At 36.1% G+C, this 22,267-nt stretch overlaps 2 protein-coding genes across 2 annotated transcripts in view; both read right to left on the bottom strand.

The window, feature by feature from the left end:
- LOC113234693 (clavesin-1-like) overlaps window positions 1-3,744 on the bottom strand; it is a 43,520-nt gene extending 39,776 nt beyond the window's left edge. Inside the window, exon 1 of the mRNA XM_026470132.1 lies at window positions 3,666-3,744. The gene's annotated coding sequence lies outside the window, so the exon portion shown is untranslated. The remainder of the gene's footprint in view (window positions 1-3,665) is intronic.
- A 5,526-nt stretch (window positions 3,745-9,270) lies between these two features.
- LOC113234878 (clavesin-1-like) lies at window positions 9,271-21,120 on the bottom strand. The gene is made up of 6 exons (XM_026470400.1): window positions 21,108-21,120; window positions 20,485-20,579; window positions 18,778-18,922; window positions 13,971-14,164; window positions 12,831-12,982; window positions 9,271-10,576 (listed from the first exon to the last, which is right to left on the bottom strand). Exons 1-6 carry the CDS (start codon window positions 21,118-21,120, stop codon window positions 10,432-10,434), a joined length of 744 nt encoding a protein of 247 aa, XP_026326185.1. The 3' UTR covers window positions 9,271-10,431.
- Window positions 21,121-22,267: the final 1,147 nt, after the last annotated feature.

Genomic DNA, 22,267 nt, shown 5'->3' with positions numbered 1-22,267 from the left:
TTCGGTTTCACCGAAAAGGTGAAGATTGACATCATGACGAAACCTGCACGTAGAAGAAGGTTTACAGCCCACCGATAACGTGTGAAGATAAATTGGTTCATGGTGAGGATGATAATGATGACATTGATATGAAATAATTTAATGTATTCGTCTCGTAGAATTGTCAAGCCGAAATTGTTTATTCCTCACATGTACAAAACAATAATGTCACTTAAGCTAAAATAACGCTTTTTAAAATTAAACTTATTTTCAATAACATTAAAATTTATTTACTGAAAATAGATTTGACGTGCCCAGCAGCGGAACGTATTAATGGGTTGATGATGACAACAAAATTTAAAAACAAAAATTTTAATGTATCATGATTGTTGTTGAACAAGCAAATTATAAAAGTAAGTAGTTAATAGCAATCCATTTTAATCTATTTTTACTGTTTATTTGTTCTACTTACCTAATTTATGTAAAACTGAGTTTAACCTATTTGTAATACACTTCGCGGAATGGGTCCTAGTGACCTGTAGGTAATACAGGCATTTTTATGCCTATCTATATTTAAGTCTCTCGCAAATAAGGTTTAATGTTAAGAGTCGATACTATCTCAACTCGAATTAAATGTTTTCCCGTACTAATAAGGTTCATTTTGCTTGGGTCGACAACAGAGACACTGACTTTATTTCAGAATTTACTTTTTTACAAACTAAATTAAAGCCGTTTGAAATAATGTATACCGTATACTATACGTGTTCTATTTAGTGCAGTTGATATTATGAAAACATTGGTACATGTTAAGTACCTATTGAATACAGCGGGTTTTCTTTTAAAATTTCGAGGTTTCGTTTTTTTGAGAATCGTATTTTCACAACGTGTAATAATCAGTATATATCCTCAATTTTAGTATATATATTTTTTCCAAAGTGGTTGATTGAATACTTTCGCTGTTGTGGGGAATCAACCAAACCCATTTCAGGTGGTATAGACTCTTAAAACTCTCTAGTCAGTAAGCATTTACATAATTTACCTTCTACGTAAAGAGAAAATTAATTAAACATTGTTGTTATTATCCGTATTTTGTAATCATTTTATTACGAAAACGAGTCAATAAGTTGGAGAAACATTTTGTAAAGTCAGAGTGTCGTTAACTCTAACTGTGTTCTTTATTTTATCACAGTAAAACTCGAGACAACATGTTATTTAGTGTAGCAACAAACTTAATGGAAGTTTGTGCAATTGAACGTAAGTACAGTGCATACGTCTTTAAGTTGTGTAGTTTGAAAACATAAAGCGTTCTTTTATGTATACAAGTCATAAGTTTTATTATGTAGATTCAATATTATCTGTCTATTTTCATATACAGAATGTCACACGGCTATGTGACACTGAAGTACTTTAAATATTGTAGACAGGGCATTTAGCTACATGGAGTCATTATTGTATTGTTAAAAGTAAGTAATCCTGCTTTTAAAGTTTTTTTAAATGTTGCTTGCCTCATTTGTGAACCGATCAAAGGTAAATAAAATGGCACTTTTTGTGCTTCCTATAGAAAGGTTAACAACAGCAAGCAGTCGAAACCGACTTCATGCAGCCGAGATTGAAGTCGTTATCAACGTCATGTTGTTAAGTTGTCAAGTTGAATACGACTTCACACATTAACTACAAACAGTCAATCTGTTAGCAGCTTAAGTATTGTATTGAGCGCTATCGCCGGCGCAGGTGTGGTGATTTTTTTAACGAATACGCAGTTTGGTGTCTTGTTAACAATAAAGTTTAATACGGACAACGGCACATCAGACTACAAATTTTTGTTCGAAAATTGCCTCCATTGCAACGGAACAAGATATGTCAATGTGTAGCTTGATGTACTGGCGTGTGTACATTCAGAATATAGCCGTATAAGTAAAAAATAAAAAAAATATTTTTGACATAACATTATTTACTAAAGTCAGCGATATGTAATACGTTTAATATACACACGTTTCGTCGTATTAAATAAATAGGGTGGTTTGCATCAATATTAGACATAACTGGTTGAACACTGTACCACCTCACTCAACCGTGACCATGAGACCTGTAAAGGGCCCGATACGCCGGTTTGTTTGAAAAAACAAATATACGCGATTTAAATCTTTTCCGGATAGTATCATTTCCTATGTGTAACAATCGCAAAAACCTAAGAACTCGATATATGCTTCAGCAACTTGCTGGTTTTAAAGGTTTCACTCGTCTCCGGGAACACCGCAGTATTACCGACGAGAACATTTTTAATTAAATATATGATTCAAAGGTATTTTATTTACTTACAATCGGTGTTGTGCTGTATATTTAAAAATAATAATAAGTGACACTGAATTACAATTATCGTCGAATCCGACTCGGTTGGGCAGTTTTCGAAAAGCTCCGGGACGTCTTCTCGTCCGCAATACCGCAGTCGTTGAAGACAAAAGTATTCGAGCAGTGCCTGTTGCCAGCGATGACCCACGGCTCTGAGACGTGGTTACTTACTATGGACCTCATCAAAAGCTCAAAGTCACTCAACTAGCTTTGGAGCGAGCAATGCTCGGCATTTCTCTATGTAACCGAATCAGAAATAAGGAGATCCGTAGAAGAACAAAAGTCACCGGCATAGCTCTAAGGATTAGCAAGTTGAAGTGCAAGTGGCCAGAGCAAATAGCTCGTAGAACTGATGGCCGTTGGGACAGAAAGGTTCTTGAATGGAGACCGTTCAATGGGACGTTCAGAGAAGGCGTTCAGTAGGACGGCACCTTACTAGATGGAAGGATGACCTAGTAAGAGCGGCGGGTTGGTCTGGCAATCTTTGGGGGAGGCCTATGTTCAGCTGTGGACATCTTCCGGTTGATCTTCCGGATGATGATGATGAATTACGATTAGTTTATTTCCATATGGAAGAAAGTTACAGAAAATATATTTCTTGTTGACATCCCTAATTGTCAGGTGCGCAGATTGTAGCGATATGCCACACACTAGATACAATGCTTTTGTTATACAAAAACATTGTTATTATAATAGTCATTAATATTGCCATATTGTTATATATATGTATAAACACATTTTCTTGTTGACCGTGCCACCAGAACCACACATACACAGATATATGTAGAAACACATTTTCTTGTTGACCGTACCACAATACCTGCCAAGAATAAGCTCGTAAGTACCAGGAAATCAGATGGGATTAAAATAATATAATTTATTTTTGATTGATTTCACGCGCAGGGGATCCGATGGGAATAGAAAATAATATAAAATAAAACGGTTTTACCAGAGGATCGGTTTTAGGGGATCAGATGGGAATAACTTGTACTTTGCGTCGATTGACAAATTTCATTCATCATGATTTGAATTTTAGTGTATGCCATACGACAAGAAGATGAAAAAGACTGTTATTATTTTTTAAAATTTAATATGTAGTTTAATTTCATATGATTTATATATTTACAAAACGAAAAATCAGACGAGGTAATTAGTACTCATTCCATCTATTTAACTAGAAATTGACAATTATCGAAAGCATTATCAAACTGGTTATAGTTGTAATGTATGGCATAATTATAATCTTAATTTTTATATGGAATAAAAACATGATAAAAACTAACACTTTCTATATTTATTTACATAAACAATTAAACATTTTAATAAATTTTACTTACCACTTCGACGTGTTATATCAATCCAAAAATATAAAACAATCACCTCACTACAATATCATTTAAAAAAAAGTAAAGTTTTTAATTCATGCTTTTGTTTTTTGACAGTACTTGCGACAGCACCTTACTGATCGAGTGTAATGATGTAAATGGCTTGCGGAACGTGCTCCCGCGCAGGCCGAATGCTGATTAGACTGCGTACAGATTAGGAGAGCGTACAGAGATATACGTTTTAAATACCTTAAAGGTAACGTATGTAACATACGAAGTTTGGACATAAACACATATAGATAGATAGATAGAGTGGTAGCACTGCCTGACACCCAGTTACGTATGTGTGTTGTAGCAGTGCAAAACGGCCATAGATAACCAGCTAGCTGACGATATTACCACGTTTTTGGAAGATTTAAGCAAATGTAAAGTTTATTGCAACTATACAATACAATATAAATATTCTTTATTGCACGCTGGGATAAATACAAAATAATACAAAAAATAAAGACAGGTACAACAAGCGGCCTTATTGATATATAGCAATCTCTTCCAGGCAACGCTCGGGTTACAGCAAAGACCGTGAGATAGTAAAAAACTGTGAGATAGTATTTTTGAATGAATGTCCGCTGGTTCATTCCGTGGCGTAGTTGGCGTCTGGTACGATTTACTAGAAGACATTTAAGTGTTCGATCTTTGTATTAGTAATAAAAACATAAAGTTATTATTATTTATCCATAAGGGCAGCCACTAGGCTTGGGCCAGTCTCAGTTTCGATGTATGTTGCCTGTTAATTTCGATTAAAAACGCCAAGGATTAGGTATAAGCATGGTATATTTTAGGAAGAACCTCTTCGGCAGACCGCTGTTGTGGAGATCATACCTAAGGTAAAGAATTAATAATGCACAACCAATAAGCTAAAGCGTTACATTATTAGAGCATATAAAATCATACTTTACTTATTTTTATTGTGTATCAAGGGCGGTAAATAAATAATTACGAAGAATGCGGCTTTCGGAGTCCCGCCCTTGAAACAGCGATTTTACGGTACCTATTAACCTTAAATCCTTTCTTCGTTTTGTGTATTCTCCCTTTATTAATATTTTTCATCACCATTGCACGTAAATAGTAAGATTGTATGCAGGCTAACTTGACTATAATGCCCCAAAAGATCGTTTACCGCTATTTCTCACGGAATTCTGCATCGCTCACTACTCTGCGCAACGACCGAGTTTTGAGACAGTGGCAGTGTTCCCTTGATCTTGCAACAAAAAAAAAAGTTTATGTTATATAATTTGTTTTAGGTTTCGAACTGGTTTATGGCTGTTATTGTTGTTATATTTATGTCTATAAACCAGGAAAAATTGGAATCTATTTGGCAACAAAACGTAGGTTTGTTTGATAAAACGATTTAGAAGAAAATATGCGATGTAGATCCGAAAAAGTATAACTATATCGACTTCGCCGTCTCTATAGCATCGCAGTCTCAATAATAAAATGACGAAATATGAGAATTTCGAGTTTTGGTGAATTGGGGTATATTTTAAAAAGAGCTATTCCGCTGTGCCTAGAAGGATTAAATTTTAATTGATATGAAAAAGGGTACAATAATTTTTTATTATAATCGATTTTATCAGTTTCCTGTTAACATCACTTTTCGCTATTTTATTACTGAAAGTGGGATTGTATACATACTTTGTTAAAACAGGTTTTTTTATGATTCCAAGTGCCGGGGCGAACAAGCCCTCCTTCTGTCTATTGCTGTTGCAATGCCACTCAGAGTATTAAATCGCAAAGACCTTATGGATATTGCCACTGGCAATTTTATTAATAAAGCAGTCTTCTTGGGAGTGACCTTAGATAGTAAACTTCAATGGTTTCCACATATTCCTTCCCTGGCCAGCAGACTAAGCTCCGCTGCGTACGCAGTCCGCAGAATACGTGAGCTTACCGATGTTAGTAGGTACTGCTAGACTAGTTTACTTTAGTTACTTCCATAGTATAATATCCTACGGAATTCTCATGTGTGGTAACGCGGCAGATATTCAAACCGTATTTGTATCGCAAAAAAGAGCGATTCGTTCTATTATGTACCGTCTAGGTCCTCGGGTTTCTCGCAGAAAAAAAATTATACATAATTTCAATGAGAAAGAAGATGTCCATAATATTAAACTTAGAGCTAAGTCCAAACTCGTGGTACCACGATTTCGTTTAGCCAAGATAAACAGTTGTTTATCTTGTTTATGTTTTATGGGGAACTGTATATGTTTTTACAATAAGATTCCGGAGCATATATTAAGATTAAAACTAAGTTTAAAAACTACATTAAAAATATTTTGATTGAAAAGTTATATTACAAAATTGAAAGACTACGTGTTAGATAAAGATGTATGGAAAGACGACACGACACGACAATTTTGATTCAAAGTGTATTCCATAGCATTTAAATTTATTTCAAAAGAGCAATTCTCGTTCTTCTCAGGGAAGTTCTTTTCTTAAATGGTTAAGCTACTGTTAAGCTACTGCTCGACGTTTTCAAGTGTAAATTTAATTTACCTATGGAACAAATGATTCTTTGATTCTGACTTTGCACTATTACCTTGAGACATAAGTTGACAAGCGCCATGTGCCTGTAATTTCACCAGCACCCTTAACCCTTCAAAAGCGGTACGCAACAATGCTCACATTATTCCTTGGCGGCAGTGAAAATAAAAGTGGCAGTACTTGCCTGCAGGCTTTGTCTTCAGGCTCATGCTAAGCCTGCTGGATGACTCATTCACAAGGAGCTCTTCAGCTACTCGACAGGTGATGACATATTAAAAATTAAAATTGTAATAAAATGAATCTCAATGTCCTTGACGTTGATTCAAAGACTCCAAGGTTTTTGCATTGTTTACATAAACACATTTGAAATCAACAGGTAATACGTTAATATTTATTCGCTGTCGTGACAGTAATAAATGGATGGTTTGAATCATCGTCGCCTACTTACTTTATTGAGGATTAATTGAATGTTTATTGTTGACTTCAATAAAGGTATTTTTTGAGTGCGGGCTGGTGCTTCACTCGTTATGCCATCTACTGTTGAATAGGGGAACTATCAAGAACTTCCACACTAGGACAGAAATTTTTAACGGACTTGAAAAAAGGAGTAGGTTCGCCATTTTCGCTTTGCACGGTATGGTTGTATTATTGTTTACGCAAATTTTCTTAAATCGTAGTATAATGCCTTGTTGTGTTACTTTGGAGTAAACAATTATAGCCGCACCAAAAATATTACCTGTAGTAGTCACTCGGGACGTGGGCTTTGCACAATGGCTGTGTGTGTATATTTGGTATTGTGCAATTTAAATTTACTATTATTGTTCTTATTATTCAAGTTGATTATTTTCGTGTGTAAATGTTGTGTGTCATATTTAATTAATTTATTTACTGTCTGATTGTGTTAGTATTTGAATTTTATTTTTTTTAATTTTAATTGTGGTGTTCTGTTTGTTGACAGGCCGTGGCAGAATATCAGCGAGGGTTACGTAATTAGCATAGTCCTCAAATGCTGAGTCGTGGACCTTTTTGATACGTTTTTTTTGTTTCCTTATTAATTTTAATTTGTTTTCTATTATTATTATTAAATTTCCTATTTTATCTATTTGTTTTATTATTTATGAATGAATTGTTTGATAGTTTATAATTGTTTGTATTTTATAATGTATTTTGCATGTCAAATAAATACGATTTTTTTTTTCATATCGTCGTAACTTGCAATAAAGGTATTGAACTTTCAGCGATGTATCGACTGCGTAAAGTTTAAATTATATTAACAATCCAGAATTTGTTACATATTTTTAAATTAGTAACTATGACCAATCATTATCAAGATTTCGTAGTGTTTATCATTTTGTTTGTGTGCGTTTTGGCGACAGCGTTTCTGATAATAATCGAGGCTTAAGCACTTCCATTGTTTTTTTCTTGTGTTTTTCTTTTTTTTAAGTATATGTTACGCGAGTACTCCATTTGTGTACTGATTTTGATGATTTTTGTTGGAAAGAGGGTACCTCGGTATTGGTCCCATTTAAATTTGAAGGAAATATTCCACCTCAGGGTGGTAAACTAGTGGATAAATCCGGTTTCGCGCACTTTCCGATAACCGATTGTTGACTTTTTTAGTTTCAGTTTGTATACGTATATAAGCAAAGTTTGAAGTCGGTTCCTTTTTCTTTTTAATAAAAATTATTAATCAACTCTTTGAAATTTCCTTGTTTTTTTATTTTTTATTATACTAACTGGCCGAATGAACAAGTCGCGTGTTCCAGTACCTCGAGAGATCTAAGAGGCACTGCCACTGCGCGTCGAGCGGCATTCGATGCCCCCTGTATCCTGGTACTTATTATCGAGCTGTGACACGTGACAGATACAGTAAGGAGAGTTTCAGTGAAAGAGTTCGTCCAGGGAAGTAATGCCACCTTACCTATTTCTGCCACCAAGTAGTAATGTGAACATTACTGCGTTCCGGGTTCGAAGGGTAAGGGTGTTGGTGAAATTACAGGCACATGGGACTTTTCAACTTATGTCTCAGGGTGATGGGCGCAGAGGCAGTATTACGCGAGATGGTCAAAAGTTACGAGAAGTGTAAGAAACGTAACCATCTGGCAACATTGTTTGGATAGCCACCAGGCGCACGGCTTGATTGTCCCGTCACTTGGTGTTATAAAAAATCAGCAGGATTTATTTCGTGGATAGGATTTGGATAGGAATTGTGAGTTCAATTAGTGCATTCGAATTTTATCGAAAAATAAGTTTTATTTATTATATATTAAAGTTGATAAAGGCACATGGGTAGTGTTAATAATACTTATATACTAACAAAGTTATCACATTTACAGCTTTCGAATTACTTTGCTAAGAGTCGAAATGATCTAAATGATTTATTTACATTTTAAATAATTTGAAATTTCTCCTCAATCCTTTTGTTGCTCTTACGTGCATAACGTCGAGTGTGATAGAATTAACACACACTGAAAAACAAAAAAACGGAATCCAATCAAGAGTCGTTTGGTGAATTTTTAATTGAATAAATCACAACTTTATTTATATTAACACAATTTTTTACATAAAAACTTTTAAGCCTATCTATAACTCAGTGATTGCAGCAACAATTTTAAATAATGAATTTATTCATTGAAATTCATTGACTGAATTGATTTCAATTTTTCAATTGATTCAATTAAAAAGTGTGATCGATTCAATTAAGAGTCGATACTATCTCAGCTCTAATTAAAATTTTTCCCGTACCGATATGGCTCATTTTGCTTGGGTAGAGCTTCAGGTACACTGACTTTATTTCAGAGTTTTTTTACAAACGAAATTAAAGCCATTCGGCAAATGTATATCATTGTATAATGATATACATTTGATATACATATACGTGTTTCATTTAGTTCAGTCGATACAAAGAAAATCATTGGTATATGTATACAATACAGCGGTTTTCTTGTAAAATTTCGATGTAGGTTTGTGTTTTTTTGAAATTTTTCGTATCGTTTTTTCACACCGTATAGTAATCAGTGTATATTCTCAATTTTACTATATATCTTTTCCAAACTGCAATTGATTTGTTGTTTGTTGTGTTGTTGATGATTGTTGCAAAACTTTGACTATTATGCGATATCAACTAAAGCCATTTGAGGTTGTGTAGACACTTAAGCTACACTTCATAAGAGTTAAATTACATATATATTATGGTACCTTCGTTTTATAAATGCAATGTATGATAATACGTTAATAAACCATTCACTTTCAAGCCTATCTTTTATTTCCAGTTGGCGTTTCACCTAAAAATGCGAAAGTCTTCCGATTTTATATCCGTCAAAAGCAATTACCAACAGGTCAGGTGGGAGTCAAGGACAAGATGTGTAAATAGGGGTGCAGGGATGCTACTCTAACTCAATGTGGCTGCTAACCTAACACAGCCCATGCAGCACTTGCTATTGTGCCCCTAGTACAGGTGGAACCGTAATTTTTTTATGATTTACATTTTGTTATGCATATGCACTAGTAAACCCGCACGATATCATATGTATTAGATTTATGCTTACTGCAGCATCACAGTTGATCGATGTATATTTTGCAATAAATGAGTATAATATTCGTCTCGTCCGGACGCGGTCGTTTTATTTCCATTATTTAATAGTACTCCAATCATTTGCACTGCAATTTGCATCTCCTACTCCTTCTTCCCATCGTCCTACTTGCATTTACATACATGCTGCAGTGCAACGTGTGTTAACGGCACACCCCTTGTGCCCTAATAAACGTACGAGAGAAGAGGTCTACGTGGCCTCGGTTAGCGCAGTTAACGTGGCAGTGACAACATACTTACTTACATACATACATACATACATACAACTTACTTACATACGGATACCAGCCCGTTGCACCAAGTACCAAGTACCAAGACAACATACTTTTCGAAGTCAATATAGTCTTAAAATAAATAATCGACACCGAAGAAGGTGCAAATTTCAATACACTGTTTTGACCGATTTTTCTTACCTAGTCTTACCTAGTGTATACAATTAAATACCCCACAACTTTAAATTAAGTTTAAACTAGAGATCCAAAATATGAGCAGTGTATACAGCAACGTTTATGTTTTACTGGTCAATAATTTTATTAAAGGGAAAAACCAATTTAAAATGACACGTTCGTTGGTGACATGTGTCTCTTTACATTGGATAGTGCTTTAAAAAGTATAATAAACCAGTACACGATGAGTTTCAAATCAATCAGTAGCGTATCCTAAGCCAGCCATCTCTTCGTCGAAAGTTTTGTTTTTGTATTGTTTGATCTTCGTCAGCCACTGCTTTAAAGAAACTTCTTGACGAGAGCCTCCGTACCGTTTTGGAAGACATTCAGGGTCGATGTACCTGGAAGCAATTTGGCTTTTTATAGTGACATTATGTGACCATATAAACATTCCCACAGAACAATAAACACAGTAGAAGTGCTTAGTTTACGTGGCACGAGCGCCAACAGTTCGCGGAGTTCAATTATCTCGCGCAAAACCTCGAAAATCGTAGAAAAATGCCTTATTTCACGACTTTGGAGTGCAAAAATGATAGTGGCACTTCTATAGTGGTGGTTCGTACGATCATTAAGTCTTGTTTTATTCAATATTAATAAATTTTCAATGTTCTGTTTATCATAATGACTTTTTTGTTACAAGAAACGGAAGTACAGCTCACATGAATAATTATTCATATTAAGAAATAAACTAGTAGAGTAATTTTACAAAAAGCAAAATTATGGTACTATAGTCCATTTGTTTAGATACTTAACTAAATGTAAACAATCTTGATACATCTTTTTATTGAAACACATGCTTTACAAATCAATAGGTATAAAAATAGGCATGCAATTTCATATGAAGCTAAGTATTTGTATTTTGTATTTGAAGGCAAGGGAAAATCATTTTATAAATGTATATTTCATTAAATAGACATCTCAAGATTGTTTACATTTATTTAAGTACCTAAACAGATGGACTACAAAACATCACAATGTTCATTACAATCAAAATTACAATTTATAAGCGACACCTCTTGTCAACCTCTGGTAGCTGTAAGCGTATACCTGGCTGAGTGCAGAAAAACTCATAGATTTCTCATGATACAAAAGAAAGACCTGTAACAAACGCATAGAAAAATTCGTAAGGCCTGCATAGCTCAGTTGGTAGAGCTGTTGCCCTGGTAAGGCACAGACGCAGGTTCGACCTTTGTATTTACTGCTTAAAACGAAGTATTATTACACCTCAGTAATGTTAATAATCTTTAATACTTTTTTTTAACGCACACACTCAAAATAGCCCTGCACAAGGGAAACCCTGTGTCGCGAGTGCCATGTGTCCATGGCACACATATACAACCACAAATTACATCCAAACTCACGAGATAAATAAATGTAGGCCATATAAATATTTCTCCCGGCCCGGGAATCGAACCTGGGACCTCTGCGTGCCAGTCCGGCATGGTAACCGTTCGGCCACTGAGGCAGTTAAAGATGCATTAAAATATAATTTGTAAATCTTTGTTTATTAGTGAGTTTACTTGCTTGTGGAGGACTAATTTTTATTTTCAGTGCATGTTTTTGAATATGTTATTTAAAATTACACCGAACGCAATGGTGTACCCTGAACGTATTACTCTTGTAAATCAAATTACACAGAAAAAACAAATTGCTCTTGAATTATAAATTTGATTCCTACTCTCGCTTACCTGAGAAATGAATATTTTAAGTTGTAAGAAGCAATGTAAATTTCTTTTGACGTTCCATAGCCTTATAAAATCCCAGTGTGCTAAAAAGCTGGCCTCTATAGCCCAGAACAAATCTATACCTCCGCTACATTGACCTACCTCCGCTAATTTTATTTTTAGCTCTATTTATATTATTTTTTAAACAGATATTTATTTATTAATATTATGCTTCTCGAATTTTATGGAAAAAATAAAGAAATAAAAAAGAAAATTCGAAAAAAAGAATGTTCAATTTTGTTACAAAAAAAGAAAAAAAAGCAAAATAAAAACAGAACGTATCCAAAAATTATGGAGTAGTGTTCATTGGAGGTATAGAAATGGCACTGAATGATTAATACTATATAATTAAGAATTTCTTTTTATTTTCCCGATATTTTGGAATAGTTACACGTTCCTTGGTTACGGGTTCACTGTCCAGCGGCAGATGACAGCTTTAAGAACAGACGAATCTCTCCACTCTTTTTCGCTGTTGACGACATCCTCATCTCGATTACCTGTGGCGTTACCATTGTCACTCACTAGTTCCCGACAGACCACACTCACTGTATCCACACGCGAAACTGAAATAAAACTATTTTTGTTTTATTATTGTAAGCACTAGGAACCGGATTCCACGCTCTAGATAATTTAAATCCATCTTCACGGTTAAACGTTCCTAGTGCTTCCAGGGTAGTCGTCGACACGCCGAAAGAAGGTAGGCAGATAAGTCTGTTCTTAAAGCTGTCATCTGCCGTTGGCCAGTCAACACATGACCATGGTGTGAAATATCGGGAAAATAAAAAGAAATCATATCGTGGTAAGAAACCTGTAATTATTGATAAAAGACCTTCAAATCTAAATGACACGTCTGTAAAATTATAATTTGTACCTGTGTAAAGAATTAAGGTCATATCCATGGAAGTGAACCCGCCGCCACAGGTCATCGGCAGGCATCACTCGTTTGAACCAATAGAAGAGGGTTTCGAAGACTTTGGAGCAGTTGATCACATGCACTCCTCGCATGTGGAGCGGGAAGCTGAACTGGAATTAAGAAAATTAGGCTTTCAACAGGTTTATTTTTTTAATAACACAAGCATTGGCTTTAAAGGTTGATAGTAAGAGCTTCATGATCACTGTCTTGTCACGGAGCAAAGAGGGGATTTGCGATGGAACGAGCTCTTTCTAGCAGTAGAGTTCCTTGTGAAAGAATTGGTCCAGGGATGTATATTTCTGCCGTCAAGCAGTACCTATAATGTGAGCTGTGTTTCGGTTTTGAAGGATAAGGGCGCTGGTGAAATTACATGGCACATGGGACTTGTCAACTTACGTCTCAGGGTGACAGGCGTAGTGGCTATTTCAGATCTAACGCTCTGAGTGGTACTCTAACTGCTATGGATAGGCATGTTACTTAACACCAGGCGAACGAACTTGTTCGTTCTGTCACTTGGTATCGTAAAAAATAAATTTGCCCAAAAGATGCATATTCCGTCGCATATTAATGAAATTCGGGTAAATTTAAAGGGACCCGATTTGTATGTGCTCGGAAAAACAGTCAGGATACCTGTCACATTCCATTCCTGTCCGCATAATGCAAGGCTACGTATCTCAGTTGAACGCTTTTTTTTTGTAATATTAGACAACATCACATATCTACGTTGCTGTGATCCCAAAGTAAGAAGCTAAAGCACATGTGTTATGGAAATCGGAAACAACGACGTTACCACAAACACCCAAATGGCGACATTATGAAAATTGATGCGCAGCTACTCGACGAGGTCGTCAAAGCGCTTAGTACGCCTGAGGAAAATATCAGCCAACTCGGGATGACATCCTACCGTACGTCTAGATGTCCGATGGTAAAAGGGGGCGGGCGGGATGAGCTGATGGAGCTCATAATGAAGCTGTACGAGTATATGTCATTGTTACGCAAGAGCGCTTTATAGTAACTATTCGTTACCTAAAAACTCCCTGCTGTGCTGTCCCGTCAATGGGCGCCAGATTGAAGACACCAAAACACTCGATTACTTACACCCATTATACTAATTGCCTGTTGCACATACGAGGGCGTTAAATGCCGCATGTGTTTCATCATTAGTCCGTCACAGTCGAGCAAGGCCGTGCCGCCCAAGACCTGCAGCCGCGGGCACAGGATGCCGATCTCCAGTAGAAGCAACATCCCGCGGAGGAAGTCTACTACCGGGATCTTATCAGGATCCCAGAGACCTGGAATTGGAAACATTATATATATAAGAGCGTACGTTTTTAATAAATTGCCATTAGTTTTTTCTTCATGTATACGTGTTCTTATGATATCGACGAGCGTTCACTGCATTATTGCGGTCCAAAGCTTCTGTCGAAGATCCGAGGGTTACGGCCAAGCATCTTCGTAATGACTACAGGCGCATGGGATTCGGCAACTTATGACTAATGGTCGGAAAAGAGTGTTCCACGTGTGTAGATACATGTATAGACATACAAAGTGCGACATAGAGTTTTTAAAACCACCAAATATTAATTGATTACTTTTTCGAATTCCGTATTTCCGGAAATGGTTTTACTGCATCGTAGGACAAACTACTGACCTAGGAAGTCGAAGATGGATTTTAAAGTAATTCTATTAGTGCTGTGTAAAAAATGCAGTAGATAACTGACAGCCTTGGTACCGTTCCGTCAATGTGTCCATCAATATGCGGGGCGCGGTGCGGTGTCTAAAACTAGGGAGGGGCAGAGAGTAACCATGCTCGTTACTTTTTTGTTCTCTGCTTTCGCACAAGGTCAGTTGTCTACTGCATTTTTTTAGAATTACTTTAAAATTCGACTTTGATTTCCTAGGTCAGTACATTTGTGAAGTAGAACCATTTCCGGAAATCCGGAAATCGAAAAAGTAACTAATTCATATTTGATGGTTTTAACAACTGTATGTCGCTCCTTGTAGCTATATCGACATGTATGTGGAACATCTTTTCCCGACCATTGCTTATGACTCAGGGTGACTGGCGCAGGGGCAGAGTCCCTCAGATCTTTGCGATTTAAATCTCTGAGTGGGACTGCAACTGTTATGGACGGGCTGTTATATCGCTTAAGACGAGATATTTCATCGCGAGCCTAGATTCTAGGAGGTGAGGCGTGGAGGCTGCCTCTCGGGTCCCGTGATCCGCGCGGTGTAAATTAATATGAATAAAATAGGAACAGGCGGAGAAAATTAGACACAGATCCGATTTCGATAAGCGCCTGATGGCGACTGACGGGGCAGAGGGCAGCGGGGCGTGTCGTTAACCCGCTGGACAGTTGGAGAATTAAGGGATAAATGTTAATTTAATACCTATTAACATTGACTTACAAATAAATGGACGACGGGTCTAATACAAAAACCACGAAAAAATGTCCCAAGTCAACCTATTCGAAATTTAAATTGTTATGTCATCGCAGTATCGCGCTGTCCGTAGAACAAATGAAGACTAAAGCGGAGTGTCGCGCTCTGTATACGACTTTAGCGCCTTAAGGCCCATTTAGATGGGGAGAGTTTCTCGCACGCTTCGAGACGAAAACTCGTAGGCGATTCTCGTAAGCAATAATCGCCATAAGATTATCGTATCATAATGTTTACATTCAGGCAAGAACTAAAATCTCGCCTACGATTATGTCATACGAGACTCGTAAGCAACTTAATCGCCTCCTCGACTGTTTACACGGAGAAATATGTAGTAAGGAGATTCTTGCTTACGAGTTTTCGACTTGTCTAAACACGATCTCGTATGACATTTTTTCAAGTTCATACGATTATCGTACAAATCGGGTCGAACCGTTTTGAGTGCGAGAATTGCCATTCGAGTTCAGTGATTACTGCGGTATTGACTATGGATATATCGAAATGACGCAAAAATCATTCAAATTTGGAACTGCTGATAATATTAAGTTCATTGCACTGTATAGAAATATAATTTTGATTTATCATTTTTTTTTAAATTATATAACTACTGACACAAACAAAACTGACAATTATGATAAATTTATAGGGCGAGTGAGTGGGTGTGTGAGTGCGTGAGTGACTGAGTGAGTGAGTGAGTGCGTGCGTGCGTGCGTGCGCGCGGGCGTGCGTGCGTGCGTGCGTGAGTGGTGAGTGAGTGAGTGAGTGAGTACGTGCGTGCGTGCGTGCGCGCGGGCGTGCGTGCGTGAGTGGTGAGTGAGTGAGTGAGTGATGAGTGAGTGAGTGAGGGGTGAGTGAGTCAGTGAGTGGTGAGTGGTGAGTGAGTGAGTGGTTAGTGAGTGAGTGAGTTGTGAGTGAGTGGGTGAGTGAGTGAGTGGTGAGTGAGTGAGTGAGTGAGTGAGTGGTGAGTGAGTGAGTGAGTGAGTAGGGAGTGAGTAGGGAGTGAGTGGGGAGTTAGTAAGGAGTGTTTATTGAAAAGTACATTTACTTGAAAAGTCGTGTCGGCCATCTTGGATTTAGAAATAAATGCTATGTTCGTAATGAGCACCCCCAAATAGGTACCTCAAAATCTTGCCATTATTTGAAAAGTGCGGGCACGACTTTTCATCCTGGATTTAGAAAGGAGTGCCATATTCGTTACGAGAGCACCCTAAATACTATATTGCCCACGCTATATTCGACCACAGAGGCACTCACTCACTCACCGTTATTTGAAATTTTTTTTTCGCTCTTGTTCCATTAATTCTTGTCTTAGAAAAGCAGTGATAATCAAAACACCATCGCGCGCTGCACTCGTGGTAGAAACGGCTGGCACAGAAACTCGAAATACGATTTTTGCTTTCGAGTTCTGTTTACACGGAGACGTTATATTGAAAGGCGAGGAGATTATCGCTCACGCGGACGGTCGATAATCGCAAATGTTTAGACGAGGAAAGTTTTTTTATATTCTTTCGATAATCGTATCTTCGAGACGAGAAACTCTCTCCATCTAAATGGGCCTCAAGTGCGGACACTTTTTAGCGCGGACCCGACGTCCATATAATTGTAAGTCAATGCCTATTAATATATATTTAATTTAGCATGTTCTCTGTAGTACCTACCAATTAAAGAGAAATATCTCCATATAAATATTATGTAGAAAGTTAGATTATTTTATTCTTAAATATTTCGTTTTAGATTTTTATTTTAGCCTGTTTTCAGGATTTTATATGATCGGATACAATACTTACATTCTATCGAGTAACACATTAGTACATTCTTAAACAATATCCTTAGGTGTAAGGTCGTTCTTTAATAATAAATACCTTTAATTGTTCCGTTATCTAATCTCATGCAGAATGCGGTAATTTGACATGCGAGTAATAATTTTAACAAACTTTCAACCCGTTTGGAGATTGATCTATTCAACGCAAATTATGTACTGCATCAGTAAAATATTATCTCGTTCACTTTATAGTAGTGAAAAAGTTATTTATTTAATATCTATATAGTTTTTTGTTAATATAATGTGATAAATGGATTTTTATTAATTTTTTGTTGTTTTTTTAAGTATGATTATTATATTAATATCTTTAAATAGGTTAGTGATGTGAATACGACCTGAGTCTGCTTACTATTGTTATTCAGACTTCTATTACGTTGTACTTATGAGTTGTTAATTTCAGATAAAATAAATAATAAAACTTGAAGTAAAGAGACAATTACTTTATTAACTTAATGTTAAAGTACTTTTTTAATTTTTAAATTGTATCAATCGTCACTTTCCATCAGGTGAGATGGAGGTCAAATACGCACTTACATTTTACAAAAAAAGTCAATAAAAGGGGGCATTCATTAATTATCCTGCATTGCAGTTCGTCTTGCTGCCTTCCGTGTAATACAAGATTATGAATGTAGTCGTATTGCAGCGTGCAAGTCATCCTACAATCCTGCAATGCGTCCTGCGAGACTTCGAGAATGTGTAGTGTAGTGAATGGGCAGTTTAAGTTGTTTCATTGTTTTTTTTTAATAGCATAAGATCTTACTCAGACCTTAATCAACAAAAATGTATCAAGTAAAATAATTTAATACCTCCAAGACCAGTTCCTCACAAATTCATCATTTCATTCTGTACTATAAATACAGTTGTTACTAACAGAAATCGGAATATTATTACGAAAGCTTTATATTATGTAATCAGAATACATCAAATCTCTCGCGTGATTCGAATAATTTATGAACTGGTTGAATCACATTCCAGTTTTGAAATTAGTTTTTAATCAGCCGACTTTACCTTCATGACTAAGTGATAGATTCAAATCAAGTTTACATGATTGACTTGGAATGCAATACGTACACACATACAAGTGCACACAGCAAAACTATAAGTCCTAGAAACCTGAAAACTTAAGGGTATGTTGCTTTTATTTCGTGTAGGCGTACTAAGAACGGATTTTTGTTATGTCAGATATTGTTCTTAGAAGAAGTGCAACACTCAGCCAAATCTGTTTAGGTTTAAGAATGTAAAGTAAAATTATGTTCAATGTTTTTGTAAATAATAAATTTTGAAAAAAAAACAACTCATCATCAAATAAGATGGAGGGGTCAAATGAATATTTTTATTTATTTTCATTTGTTTTAAGAAAGACAGCCCCGACATTTGTTATGGCAGAATCGGCTTGAGCCCAGTAGGGAATTATTATTTTTAATAAATAAGTAACAATTATGGTGATATTAAAATAAAATACGTTTTCGACACGCCGATTTTACGCCGAAATGTCCTCGGCTATGGGGCACATTTCTAGAATTTAAAATTGTGAAGTACCTGCAATTGCCTTCTTTAAATTATTTAGACGTAAATGAGGAGTGTGCTCAGATAATGCTGACTTTAAGAAGTACCAGGAGATCATAACAAGTGTGCATCTCTCACCTATTCTTCCAATAATGAGGCGGCCAACGTCAGGGCGGTCGAAGAGCACGCCTTCGAAGATGTTCCCCAGCCGAGACAGCCCAAACCAGTCCACATCCCGCCATAGGTGCGGGTTTTGCTCTCGGAACGTGCAGTAACGGACTAGCTATTAATTGAATAGAAAGAGAAAATTAATGACATTATAATAATGTAAACAAGCTTTATCTTACCCGTAATATTTCGTGTAATTAAAATAAAAAATATTTAGATATCATCGTTAAAAAAAGATAAAATAATGTTGAAGAATGATATGAACAAAGGATTTTGTTGTGCTAACGCCTGCGAAATATTGCCACAACAAATAGAGTAAAGAAAATCTGATTGAAACAATAGGTTAGGAGCTCACTGTACTATGAAAAATTTTTCGTGCAACAAGTTTAATCTTTGATTTTTGCCTATTCCGATATATTTTATGTGTAAATAAATATATACAGCTGTACAGCTTGTGACGGGGGGCTTACTTAAAAAAGCTTTCGGTGTATCAAACTGTAAGATATGCAAACCTACATTTATTAAAATGATAAATATTATAATGACCAACATCAAACTGTTAACATTTGAGGTGTACCACCACCAAGTTACAGGCTTAATCAGAATGCTATAAAATCTCGTAGTAGGCCCCTATGATGGGAATAATAATGTTTTTGAATTAGATATCAATACATGGGAGATGGCGGGATGACTTGAACTCCTTTTTAAATAAGGATAAGTTTCGAGTTCTTCTATTTTATACGTAAGAGGTGAACTACGGGAAGAAATAATTACCCGTGGTTCAACGCAGTGAACCAGTCAGGTGGTCCACGGACAAGAAGCGTTACTATGATCTTATAACGAATCAGCGTGGTTTCACGTAGTTCAGTTTACGTGGTAAAACTGAATTGTTTGAATTCGTATCATGTCCTACCCAAACCTTTTACTTTTTAAACATTAATTATTGTCTCTTCAATCAATCTTCGTCAATGCTCAACAAATAAAATAAATATACACCAAGCCAATAAAATTTAAAAAGATAACAAAGAACTAAGAAGACAATTAATTCTCCCATTTCAAAAACACAAGTCAAATACATCGTAAGTGGCTGAAACGCTAACCATGAAGCCAAGAAAAATAAGAAAAAAAACCTAAAATCTTGTAACAACTGTGACAAAACCCGTCATTTTTCAAAAAGTTAGTTACCGAGTTATTTTTTTATAGTAACAGTAAGTAATAAGTATAGTATCTTAATTATTTGTTATCTTTTTAAGCTGATGGCTCTATTATTTTAAAACCAATGCTTTAATGAGATAAATATAATAACTAACTTTTTAAATTACGTATTCTGACAGCTGACGCCTTTAGTTTCGCGGCAAATGAGATGAACGGCTTTTGAATGGTCAGAGTAAACTGTATGGGACCTGTTTTTGTGAGGTCATAGTACAAATTTGACATTCAATTCAACTTACGGACTTAACCAGAATGCTATAAGAGTTCGTAGTAGGCCCCTAGGATGGGAGTAAATTAAATGTTTTTAAATTAGATATCAATATGTCGGCGATGGTGGGATGACTTGGACTCCATTTTAAAGGACTGCCAGATGTTGGCCAAGATCTTAGAGGATGGGAACAAGATCGAGAGCAATGGGAAAAGAGGGGGAAGGCCTTTGGCTTATAAAAAAAAAACAATACTTACCAATCTATGCGCACGTGCCGGCACTGATCTTCTTGCGCGTAGAAAGCGTAAAAGATACGCGTCGTCCATACGCCGAGGGTGGCATTCACCTCGAGCTGTCAACGAATAATGGTAAGAATAAGTATTCGTAGGTGGGTATTGTAGGTTTCACAGTGATTTGAAAAAAAAAGAAATCCAAAATAAATGTATTAGCGTATTTTGTCCACACAGAAAATCAGTTTTTAATGGTACAAATTTCGTATTTAACCTTTTTTTAATTGACAATGGAAACAGAAGATACGGGTAGTGAACTATGGGGCCTGAAACTGACTTGAACTTAACTTAACTAGTTAAAAAAGTCACAAATTTCCGAAAAAAAAATTCGTTTTTACTACGTCCATCTGCTAAAAAATCAGTTTCCTTCGATTGTTATTAGAGATTTTTAAACGATGCCGTGCTCCGTAATAAATACGTCAAGGATTGAGAGGTTATTCTACTGAAAGGCCATATACATACGCGGGCAGACCAACCCGCCTCTCAGGGCCAGTCCGTCTATCGAAAGACTACCTTCATTAAAGTCAATGTAGAAGACGTTGTTGGTGCCAATTTAGCGTTAAAAACTAATTTGATTCAGTAGCTAGCACCAGATGACGACATCGTAGTGTCATAAACAAAAATGTTTGATCATTAATATGCAAGAGCAAACATGACATATTTTTTTACACAAAAGCTGATGATGTCAAGATGTTTAACTAACACAACAAGAAAGCGGTTAAGAATTCTGAGTAATAACTGAGAAGTTCGCAGTAGGTATAAGCAATGCTTTCATAAATGCGAAATATTAACCAGATTATAAACTGCCTCCGTGGCCGAACGGTTACCATGCCGGACTGCCACGCAGAGGTCCCAGGTTCGATTCCCGGGCCGGGAGAAATGTTTGTATGGCCTACATTTATTTCTCTCGTGAGTTTGGGTGTAATTTGTGGTTGTCTATGTGTGTGTCCATGGCACCCGCGACACAGGGTTTCCCTAGTGCGGGGCTATGTTGAGTGTGTGCGTTATTTATTTATTTATTTATTTATTTATTTATTTCTTTAGCTACTAGCTGATAAAAGTATAATTTTTAACAGAGGTTAACACACATTTTCCATATAGTCGGTGATAGTGTAAATCCGCGTATGCAGTTTTGATAAAAGGTATCACGCTTGTAACAACGAACTTTAACTCTATACAAAAAATAATAACACGTGTTAGACCACATTAAACAAAAGTCGGAACAAAGCTATTAACGTAACTAAGACATAATTTCAGGCGCCAGGCCTTTTTTCATTTGCAGGCGTAGTTATGAAAAATTTCGAACGCATTTCTTAATCGATCATCGGAAATAGCATCAGGATTATTATAATTTTATTATTTTAGTAAAAGCATTTTTGTGTTTACCAGTACATTTGAATTACATTTATCGTAACTAACCTAAATCGGGTGCAAACAAAACGGGGGCATAACGAACGGATGCAATTTATGATGTCTACGGACTGTTAAGATAACAATAGATTCATTTCAGCACTATTTACACATAATTAGTTAATTTGTGATACGAACTTTTCGAAAATTATGCAACCATTTTTATAGTTTGAAAGTTTGCTTGATTGGTGATGGCATGGCAGATGTCAGTATCATTGTGACAAAGAAAAAAAGAGAAACTAAAAGCGAACAATCTCGTAAAACCAATGATTTTTTAAGTATAATATGATTGCGGAAATGAAAACAATATGTCAATTTCAATTAGAACAGACGTTACAGG

Source organism: Hyposmocoma kahamanoa, unplaced genomic scaffold (genome assembly GCF_003589595.1).
Source record: "Hyposmocoma kahamanoa isolate Upper Pololo Valley unplaced genomic scaffold, ASM358959v1 86, whole genome shotgun sequence".
Lineage (NCBI taxonomy): Eukaryota > Metazoa > Arthropoda > Insecta > Lepidoptera > Cosmopterigidae > Hyposmocoma > Hyposmocoma kahamanoa.
The sequence above is the reverse complement of the archived record's forward strand: the minus strand, read 5'-3'. Positions and strand labels throughout refer to the sequence as shown.

Excerpts from the sequence above, each read along its gene's own strand:
- LOC113234878 (XM_026470400.1), bottom strand. Across the intron at positions 18,923-20,484 it reads CGGCACGTGCGCATAGATTG|CTAGTCCGTTACTGCACGTT; the intron begins GTAAGTATTGTT and ends TTCAATTAATAG. Across the intron at positions 10,577-12,830 it reads GACCTTAATTCTTTACACAG|GTACATCGACCCTGAATGTC; the intron begins GTACAAATTATA and ends AATTGCTTCCAG.